An 11128-nucleotide genomic window follows, 5' to 3' on the forward strand; every position below is an offset into this window, starting at 1 on the left:
TCCTGGAGGATTATCGTTTATGTACATCATGACAGGAAGCATGGTAGGAGGCAGGCAGTTACAACGCTGTGTTAGTAGTTGAGAGCTTACATCTGGTCTGCAAGCACAAGGCAGAGAGCAAGAGAGAACTAACTCAGAATGGCATGAGCTATTGAAATTTCCAACCCCACCCCCCAGCAAACTTCCTCCAACAAGGCCAACCTTCTGATCCTTCCCAAACAACTTCACAAAGTAGGAAAGAAACATTCAAATACATGAGCCTGTGGAGGCCATTCTCATTCAAACCACCACATACAGCATAATGTGGTGCAGTATACAGTAGAATATTATAGAGCATAGTATAGTACTGTGTATACTATATACATACTGTATACTATCTATAGTATGTATACTATGTATACTATATACATAATACAGCATAGTGTAGTATAGCTATATTATAGTGAGGTATACTTTTATAGTGTATGGTATTCTGTTATATAATACATATCTAATAGCATTGTATAGTATAGTGCTATCATTTGGATCTAGAATATCCCTCAAAATCCATGTGGTAGAAACTGATCACTAGCCAATGGAACTACTGGGAAGTGGTGAAATGTTTAAGAGGCGGGGCCTAGTAGAAGAAAGCCAGGCCACTGGGATGTCCTTTGAAGGGATTCCTGGGACTCCAGCCCTCCTCTTCTCCTTGCTTTCTAGACGTACTATGGGGTGAATAGGTTTTCTCCATCACAGGTTTTTGCTATGATGAGCTGCCAGAAGCCATGGGACCAAGTGGCAATGAACAAAAACCTCTGATACAGTGAGTCCCAATAAACCCATCTTTCCTTTTCCTTCCCCTTTATTCAAAGAGAATAAGAGATAGTTTATTCTGAGCCAAATATGAGTGACCTCTGCCTGAAAACATAGGTTCAGATTACCCTGAGTTACATGTCAGCATGGAAGCATGTATGGGAACGTCTGTGGTCACAGAACAGAAGGGAGTCATGGACCTGCTGAGCTGACTCAATGGGTACAAGTGTTTGCTACCAAGCCTGTGGACCTGAGGTCAGTCTCCAGGGCCATTCTATGTTAGAAGGAGAGAACTGACTTGTGAAAATTGTCCTCTGACCTCTTTATGTGTACTGACAAGTCACACACACATAAATAAGTAACTAAATAATACAATTAAAGACTTTTAAAAGAAAGTGATAATAAATCAAGGCATCTGCCATATTCATGGGTAAGGACTCTGGATAGGTGGGGGTCTTAGTTACTATTCTATTACTGTGAAAAGACACCGTGACCAAAGCAAGCATTTAATGGGGGCTTACTTATGGTTTCAGAGGGTTAGTCCATGATTATTTTGGTGAGGAGGCATGGTGCTGGGACAGTGGCTGAGAGTTCACATCTCATCTGAAAGTTGCAGGCAATGAGAGTGACACTGGGCCTGGACCGACCACTTTTGAAACCTAAAAGCCCAGTGACACACCTTCTCCAACAACGCTGCATATCTAAATCCTTCCTAAACAGTCCACCAACTGGTAATCAAACATTCAAATATATGAGCCATTCCCATTCAAACTGACACAGTACGTTATAGCGAAGTGGGGAAAACCCACGTGTAGGCTTCAGATGTTATCGGTGCCTTTTTAAAAGAGATTTATTGATTTTATTTTATGTGTATGAGTGCTTTCCTGACTTGTATGGATGTATGCCACATGTATGCCCTATGCCCACAAAGGTCAGAAGAAGATATCAGATCCCCAAGAACTGGAGATAGTGGATTCTGGGAATCAAACCCATGACCTCTGCAAGAGCAACAAATGCCCTTAACTGCTGAGCCTTTTTTTTTTTTTTTTTTTTTTTATTTTTGAGACAGGATTTCACTATGTAACTCTGGACTCACTTTATAGATCAGGCTGGCCTTGATCTCCTAGAGATCTACCTGCCTCTGTCTCCTGAGTGCTGGTGTGTACCACCACACCTGGCTCTCCATCTTTTCAGTTCCTGATGATATTATTTTTAAGTATTTTTATTTATTATTTGATAATTCCATACATGTTCATAATGTATTTTGCTCCTACTCAGCCCATTACCTTCTTGTGTCCCCTCTAACTCCTCTGAACATCTTCCCAACAAATCTCCCTCCTACTTTCATATCACGTCTGTGTGTGTGTGTATCTGTGTCCATGTCTGTGTGTCTATGTCCATGTTCTGTGTTCCCATGTCTCTCTGTGTGTGTCTGCGTCCGTATCTATGTGTGTGATATACATAGAGAGAGGCCCAGAGTTTAACTCGTATTTGCTTGTATACACATGGGTCTGATGTTATTTACTGAAGCATAGACAAGTTAGCAATGGCTGGCTACAGCACTGATGAAGCCATTAAATACCAACAGACCCTCAGAGGCCTTTCTTCCTTTTCAGTTGATTAGTGCGAGTGTTTTGTCACATTGATGAAAAGTGACCATGTGTAGTAATTATACGGACCAGAAACAAAGTTTATTTAAGTACCATGTACTGCACCCAATTTTATGTTACACATACCTTTTGGTTTGGGTATTGAAGACAGAGCCTACGTTCTTGTACGTACAGGCAAATACTCTGGCGCTAAGCTCTGCCCCAGTCCCTGTGCTGTACTTTTTATATGATGGTGGCACAGCTGGTGTGTTCACCTCTGCACCAGTGCGTGCACACAGGAGTCATGTGTTGTGCCACATTACGACAGCAGTCAGTGAACATACTGACTGAAGTGCCGTTGATCAGTGTCCATTCAGAAGAGCCACGCACGTCTTTACACTGAACAAGTGGTGTTTGTATTGTGTAAATTATAGATCAATGAAGTTGTCCATATTCATTCCAGAGACCTGCCTAGACCCGCTGGCTCTGAGTCCTCAGGTATACAATCCAGGAATCTGTTTTGTGTTCAGACACTTCATGATACAACCAGATATACTTTGTTCAGAACATAGTAAGGCTTTTGAGAGAGTGACAAAAACAGAGACTTGGTCATGCCTGGCACACACCTGTACTCCCAGCACTCGGGAGTCTGAGTCAGGAGTATTTCAGCTTCCAGGCAAGCTGAGCTACGCACCATGATCCTCTCTCAGAAACAGAACAGCGCGTTAGAAGACTAGAGGACCCCTCTGGATGGGAGCCTTGTGGCTGCACACAGGCTGAGCCACCACTGGCTTCATTCCCCAGTTTGGGATGCTGCATCTGAAGGAGCGTCCCACAAGGTAGAATTATAAACTTTATTATTAGGTGCAGCATGGGTGTGCATATGGCGTGTGTGTGAATGAGGCACATGCAGACCCCAGCACGGAGGACAGCTTCCACAAGTCAGTTCTTGCCTCTCACCTTGGGTTTGAGACAAGTCTCTCTTTTGATTCTGCCATGCAGCATGCTCTAGGCTAGCTGGTCCATGATCTTCTATGTGATTCTTCTAGCTCCGCCTCCTACCTTGCTTTGAAGTGCTGGGATTACAGAGGGGTGCCACTCTCTCTGGCTTTTATCTGAGACCCAGGGATCAAACTCTGGTCTTCAGACTTGTGTGACAAGGGCTCTACCCGCTGAGCCATCTAAGCAGCCCCACAAAGCAGCATTTGTTTTGCAGCTCACCTCTTCATTGGAGAAACTGTCTAGTCAAGCAGGGAATTAAGGAGGAGAATCAGAAATATCACAAGGTATATTTGTGATCTCATCCCTGCAAGAGCAAGTAAGTGTTTTTGGATTGGAGGACAACCCACATGTCAATACTGGCCTTCTACCTCATTTGAGACAGTCTGTTGTCCATCACAGTGTATGCCATGCTAACTGGCCATGGCTTCCCAGGGATTCTCCTGTTTCCATTTCCTGTATCATCATAGGCGCACTGGAATTGTAGTTAAGCCTTACCACTTCTGGCTTTACATGGGTCAGGGGGGGGCTGGATTCAGGTCTTCATGCTTACACAGCAGGCATTTTACCCCCTGAGCCATCTCCCCAGCCCAACAATGTAGTTTTAATCAGAAAACTGCTGTGGAGTCCCCCAGGCCAGGGCTGAGTCATTTCTAGAAGTGTGGGCTTTCAGTGTCTGGAGACAGGCTGAGACCCTAGCTCAGTCCCTCTTCTGCTGATTCCAGTGGAGCAAGACGTTAAAGATGCTAGGCTGAGACAGGCAGTGGCTGTCAGAATCACTGAGCTTGATGCTTGTCATCACCCAAATCTGGGGCACGGTGCAGCCACTAAGACCTAAGCCTTCCTGGCCACCCTGTGGGTCCCATCTCTTCCTGTGAGGATTAATTTCCCACCATCTCTGCTACTCTGCGTCATTTAGCTCCTTATTCAAAGTCTGATCCTGTTGTCATGATTACTGAGAAGGCTTCACATTTCCAGGCAGCATGCTCTGCTTGCCACCAAACACGCATCTCAGATCATCAAAGCAGTCCTCAGGGAGAGTGGGGACATTCTCAGCACATGGCTGATCCAAAGCTAGATCACACGGGTCAGTGAAGGAAACTTAAGCTGGAAAAATAGCTCAAGTGCAGCACCAACCTAGCCACTTGACCTGACCTTTGGAACCAGCTTCTCTACACCATAGAAGTGGTTTGGGTTCTCGTCTCTGGAATGCAATTGGTTGTTGATAATGTGTCAGTCAAATGCAATCCTCCAAGAGCAGTGCTGTTCCACCAAACCTGCTATGCTGATGGGAATGTTCTGCACCTGTGTTGTTCAGTGGAGGAGAGTATGGCCATCGGGCAGCTTAGACTGTGGTTAGTATAACTGAGGAACTGAATTTAAAAAGATGTTTCAGAGGCGGAGTTCAGTGATACATCATGAGCACAGCAGGTGAAAGACTACAGCTTGGTCCCAAAACCAAACCAAGGAGCTAAGTCTGCGGCACATGGCTATCTATCATCAAGCCCTCGAGAAGCTGTGGCAGGAGGAGAGCCATGAGCTCTGGGGCCAGCATGGGCTACACAGAAGAGTGGGAACTTGTCTCAAAACAAAAAGCCAGGGACGAAATATGGTGATGCCACACCTCGAATTCCAGCACTCAGAGAGGCAGAGGCAGGCAGATCTGAGTTTGAGGCCAGCCTTGTCTTTATGGAGTCCGGGACAGCCAGGGCTACACAGAGAAACCCTGTCCCCAAAAAGGAAAAGAAAAGAAAAGAAAAATCTGGGATGATGACATATACCTTTTAATCCCAGCCTTCGGGAGGCCTGGGCAGGTGAATCTCTGTGAGTTCAAGGTTAGTAGGCTCTAAATGTTGAGTTCCAGACCATCCAAGACTACACTCACCTTATACCCAACAAGAATATAAGAATAAGAAAAACATTTCATAAATAACAAGGCTAGTAACAATGGCATGATCTCTTTTGAGGTAAAAAAAAAAAAGGGGGGGATCCTCAAATTTACCTGCCAGCCAGAAGGAGGTGTAACTAAGAATTTGTGGACATTTTTGAAAACTATCACCAGGATTGCTTATTATGGGGAAGGCACCCCAGTTTTCTCTAATTTTCAAGTTCTCCCTGGGATCATTTGTTGATGATTTTTCTGTTCCCCTCATCCCTGATATATATCATATATATATATATATATAGATATAGATATAGATATAGATATCATATATATATCATATATATATCATATATATATCATATATATATATATTTTTTTTTTGAGACTGTTTATATTTCTAATTGGAATTCTCTAAGGAACATTTTTCTGCCTCCTCTATTTCTCTGGGAAATCATTTCTTTCATGATAGTCTCATGTCTGTTTTTTGGTTTTTTTTTTTCTTGGAAAGGACATATAGTTATATTTTATCCTTACTTCCCAGTTTTGAATAGCTTTTCTAGTAACAAAGGTGACCTAAGATAGTGTAAAAGTGATGAACTGCCACAAAAGGGGAGGCTAGCCAAACACTGCCGTTGAGGACAAGGGTGTCTGGGGACTCCAAAGCCTGCTATGAGCCTACCCTGATACCATCCTGAATGCGTTTTGTGTGCTCTTTGACACATCACATCTTCTCTTTCTCTGGACCTCAGTTTTTCTAAAGAGACAATGAAAGTACTGGTTGACTCAAGATTAGTGGTTCTTGTCAGGAGCACGTATGAAAAGGAATGCACAGGCTGCTTCAAAACCAGTACAATGGGACTGTACTGATGGCTTAGCTCATACTCAAGCACTAACATGCTCAAGGTCCTGGGTTCATTCCTTGGCATTGCAACAACCAAAACTAAACTGCTGAACCTATGCTTAGACCATGCAAGTGAGCAGGTGGCACCAAGGCTTAGTGCTTCCAACATGATGCTTGGAGCTGTTGTCACTGACGGCTCCCAGACTCTCTGATACTCCCTCCATCCAGATGCCCACTAAGGACCTTACCAGCTTTTATTCAAACAGCAAACCTTCATGTCTGCCGTGAAGAAGTCCCCATTGAAGTGATCAGACAGGTGAAGACCCTAGAAATGCAGTGGGAATTGTGCAGTGGACACTGAGTTACTGCCCTGTCCTGAGTGCCCCGAGACCTGGTCACTGCCCAGAGAAGGACGAGGGTTGAGCTGAATGATGAAGTGCAAGGTGAAGTCTGGGTTATGACACTAAACAGATGTGTAACCGTGAGTAAGAGACTAAACAACCTCTTGCCTCAGTTTCCCAGCCTACATTCTAAAAGTACAGTGATCATACTTATCACCTGGAATAAAGGAAATGTTCAACAGACATCTGGTGCTACTGGGATTATTTGTTCATGAGACTTTTTAGTGGGGAGTGGGGGCGATGGCAGGGAAATAGCATCTCGCTGTTTCTAGAATATTCCCATTCGGCAACACTATCCAAGCTGGATTTCCATCCTCTGATTTCAATCCCATCACAAACTCCAAATCACATCATAAGATTATATCAATATAATTTATTAAATAGACACTGAGGGCTCCTCCAAGGAGGGTGAACAACTCAGTACATAAATATCAATAAATAAATATAGCTGCCACTTCCGTCCCCCACAAGGGTGCAAGAATAAGATTTCAGTGGACAGAATAAAAACATATAAATAACAAGAATAGTAACAATGGCACAATCTCTTTCAAGTCAGATCCTGCAGTGCAAACTCGCCTCTCCCACAACAGGTACTATCGAGGATACTCGGATTCTTCCCTAGCGCTCTTTACTCTGTCACTCAGCATACACTGTTCTTAAACTCCAGTTTTGCCATGCAGTCTGCGAACTGTTTTAAAACAGTCAGTATAAAGGTTTTGTATTCATGAAACTTGGAAGCACCAGGCCCAGAAATGTTTAATCCCAGTGGCGTAGTGCAGCTGATGTCTTCAAGCCGTTTTGTGACATTGTAAGTATCTGTTCTGTTCTCGTCCAACACTTTGACCTTCTCCAGATAGGCCTTGAGGACTGAGATGTTGGCTGATGCTCCACGGCCCAAAGTGAAGCATGGCAGCTGTAGTGACTCGTTTACTGACACTCCATCTCCCAAGGGTTTGCTCTGTAGAAAGAGGAGGTTTGAGATAATTGTGAGGAAGAGGTTTGCAATAACCCTAGAGATCTGCACCGCTCACTTCCAGTGCTTCCTCTGTGTCTAGCCTGCCTCAGCCCTTATCTAATTGGTACAGCACCCCTGTGAAGCTTGGGGCATCACTCACCCCGTGTCTATAGGGATCCCAGACACAGTTGGCTTACGAGCTAGCGGACATGGCATACCCTCCCAGGTCGGCCACGATTCTTAAGGGTGCTTGTAAGCTCTCTTCCTCCTGCTTCTCTGCCTATCTGGCTGAGGCTGCTCCGGCCTTCTGCAACCTGTTCTCAGAGGCTCAGTGGCTGAGGTAAGTGGGAAAAGGTTGCTTATCTGTGTTTTATGCAGCCCCCTCCTCTTCATGCCTCTGTATGAATGTCACCAATGCCACTTGCTGATAGAGAATGCTCTATGCTTGCCTGGAAAGGTCTCTGAGATGCTAGGGAGAGTTTCTCAAAAAAAATAATCCAGAAAAAAAAAAAGAAAGAAAGAAAAGAAAAACAGAGGACTCAAGGTCCTTTCTTACCCTCCCTCCTCCTCAAAGCTGACAGCTTTTGGGTAAGACCAAATTGCTAAGACCATGTCAGCTTCAGGTGGCTCATCACATCTGCCTTTGAGCCTGTAAAAGCCAAGGCTAAAGCTTAAATGCCAAGGCAGGTGGCATATCACTGTCATTTCCAGTGTGATTGTTATTTGTTTAATTGAAGTTATCTAAGAGGACCTGGGGAAGTGAAGTATTCACACATACTGGGTCTTGGGCTATAGCCCTGCCAGGCTCTGGCAAGGCAGAAGGCCTTCCAGGACGCTCCAACAGCACACAGAGCTGCCTAGTCAGTCACCTGCCTTTAACCAGAGGCATCAGAGACCCAAGGGAGGATTTTCACTCCCTGCTTCCACTAGGACATCTTTGGCTCCTTAGACTGGTGGTTCTCGTTGCTTTCAGGAGATTCCTGACACAAGCTGGCCCATCTTCCAGCAGGAATGGTCATTTAGTGGGACTATGAGCCAGACAGGTTTAAGATTTAAAAACAAAAATGGCTACAAGCATGCATCTTTGGGAAGTTGCTGGAGTCTGGGTCCTTGGACTAGCCTGCCTTTGCCCCCTCTGTTAGTGCATTTACCCCCTCATAAACATTTTACCCCATCCTGTCTAATTCTTCCCCTATCCCTCTCTGGCTTCTATACCTGGTTTCCCATCAAGAGAGAATAGTTGTTTTGGAGAGCAAAATAAGGCATTTTAAAGAAGTGGTTTGGAAAAGAAATCTCAAGATTACTTACATAATCTTCGTAAAGTTGCTTAGAATCGTGCCTCAATCTTTCAAGTATAGTTTTTATCTGATCTGGTGTTGGTGCACCAAAGGATAAGCTGCAGATTGCCAGCCAGGTTCCTATACAGCAAAGCACCACCAGGGCAGGCTTCGTTGGTCCTGGAGAGAGAAAAGGATGCCATGAGGTTTTTATGGATCAGATGCCCCTGCCCACCCCAGCTTCAGTCACAGCAGCCTCTGCCCACCAACCACTTGATGTAGCCCTGCCTGTTTCACAACCCTAGAATGATAGGAGCCATGGAGCTGAAGCCATGGTGAGCTGCAGAGCTAGTGATACCTATGTGGAAGATCATGGTGATGGCGAGAGAGTGAGTAAGGCCTGCTTTGCTTGTGGCCTCTGGAGTCTGATGTGTTCGCCATGGCCACCAGGCGATATATAAAGGGCTGGTGTGAGAAAGATCGGAAGCCCGCCCATGGCAAAACCATTGCTCAGCTTTTCTCCAGAAAACACTTTTCAAATGCTGCCAGCCACGGCTTGGGGAAAGCAGGGCTGGAAGGAAATGCTGAGGTTACCCTCAAGGCAGGCAGAGGCTTGAGTCACACGCATATATGCGCATACACACATGCAGATACATACGCATACCACACAGGAAGGCACACGCATCTTGGGCATCTCTTTCTTCTTGGAAAGTGCTTGTTGGCTTAATGAGAGGAAATTTTGAAGCCCAGAGTTGAAGAGTACAATCACTGGGGAACGAGTGTCTTAGGTCAGTGCCCTGCAGGGAATTTTTGGGAGGCCGTGTGTAGGCCGTGAACCATGTGAGAGTCTCAGCGTGATGCATCTGTGGGAGCCCCTGACGAACAGGGATGGTGCTGTGAAGGTGTGGGTAGAAGGCTTCCGTGCTACAGTGCTTGCTTTGGTCCTTGGATTCTTACCTGTGCCTTCATGACTTCTGGCTCTAGAACCAGGACAGGGCCCAAGAATCATTTGTTGGTCGAGTCTTCCATTGCCCAGGTAGTGGGAGTAAGGGGGTTGGGGAGTTAATTGTTGGAACTAAGTAAGGAGGCACACACCTGTAAACCTAGTGCTTAGGAGGCCAAGACAAAGGGTCACAAATCCAAAGCCAGGCTGGCCCTTAGCCAATCACTGTCTGAAAAAAATAAACTAAGTTGTTTAAGCTTTAAAGGAACATCCACTACCGAATTTCAAATCACAAACACAAAGTAGGTGAGAAATTATTTTATCATCTTTAGGATCAAAACATCCTTTATCTATTTAAATTTATCTTTTGTTGTTGTTGTTGTTCTTTTGAGACAGGGTTTCTCTGTGTAGCCTTGGCTGTTCTGGAACTCAATCTTTAGACTAGGCTGGCCTTGAACACAGAGATCTGCCTGCCTATACCTCCCGAATGTGGGAATTTAAGAGGTACACCACCATGCCCAGCCTATTTAAAATTTATTTTACAAAGAGTTATTTGTGGTTTGGAGAGGTGGGTCAGTGGCTAAGGACACTGGCTGCTTTTCCAGAGGACCTGGGTTTGATTCCTAGCACCCATGCGGCACCTCACAACCATCTGTAACTCCAGTTTCAGGGGATCCAGTGCCCTCTTCTAGCCTCTGTGGGCAGCAGGCATGCACAAGGTACACAGACATCCATGTGGGTAAAACACTGTACACATAAAATAAATTTAAATTAAAAAATTATTCAGCCAGACCTGGCAACTCATGCTTGTGATCCCGGTATTCAGGAGGCAGAAAAGGGAGGATTGATGCAAATTTGGGGCCAGCCTTGTCTACATAGTGAGCTGCTGCCCAGGCAGGTCTGCAGAGTGAAACTGTATATCAAAGAAGAAAAAAAAAAGTTATTTGCTAGGCTGGGTCACTGGTGGAGCACTTCCATCACATGCCCTAAGCCCTTCATTCAAATACCCAATTGTTTCAAAAAATATTATTGAAACCATTTATTCCTTTTTTACACAATATTTTGCCTGCATGTGTGCCAGCCTGCCAGAAGAGGGCACCAGATCTCATTATTGATGGTTATGAGCCACCATGAGGTTGCTGGAAATTGAACTCAGGATCTTTGGAAAACCAGGCAGTGCTCTTAACCTCTAAGCCATCTCTCCAGCCCATCATTTATTCTTTTGTCAAGATTTATTTTCTAGTTGGCCAGTGGTAGCTCACATCCTTAATACCAGCAATTGGGAGGCAGAGGCAGACAGATCTCTGAGTTTGAGGCCAGCCTGCTCTACAAAGTAAGTTCCACAACAGCCAGAGCTACACAGAGAAATCCTGTCTCAAAAAACAAAATGAAACAAGACGTGTGTGTGTGTGTGTGTGTGTGTGTGTGTGTGTGTGTGTGTGTGTG

At 44.9% G+C, this 11128-nt stretch overlaps 1 protein-coding gene across 1 annotated transcript; it reads right to left on the reverse strand.

The window, feature by feature from the left end:
- Window positions 1-7147: 7147 nt before the first annotated feature.
- Il31 (interleukin 31) lies at window positions 7148-9113 on the reverse strand. The gene is made up of 3 exons (XM_055605829.1): window positions 9098-9113; window positions 8771-8919; window positions 7148-7465 (listed from the first exon to the last, which is right to left on the reverse strand). Exons 1-3 carry the CDS (start codon window positions 9111-9113, stop codon window positions 7148-7150), a joined length of 483 nt encoding a protein of 160 aa, XP_055461804.1.
- Window positions 9114-11128: the final 2015 nt, after the last annotated feature.

This window comes from Psammomys obesus, unplaced genomic scaffold (assembly GCF_907164565.1).
Source record: "Psammomys obesus unplaced genomic scaffold, mPsaObe1.curated_primary_1811, whole genome shotgun sequence".
Classification (NCBI taxonomy): Eukaryota; Metazoa; Chordata; class Mammalia; order Rodentia; family Muridae; genus Psammomys; species Psammomys obesus.

Bases quoted from the DNA above. Each gene is read 5' to 3' on its own strand.
- Il31 (XM_055605829.1), bottom strand. The intron at 7,466-8,770 runs GTAAGTAATCTT...CTCTTTCTACAG, and splicing joins AGCAACTTTACGAAGATTAT to AGCAAACCCTTGGGAGATGG.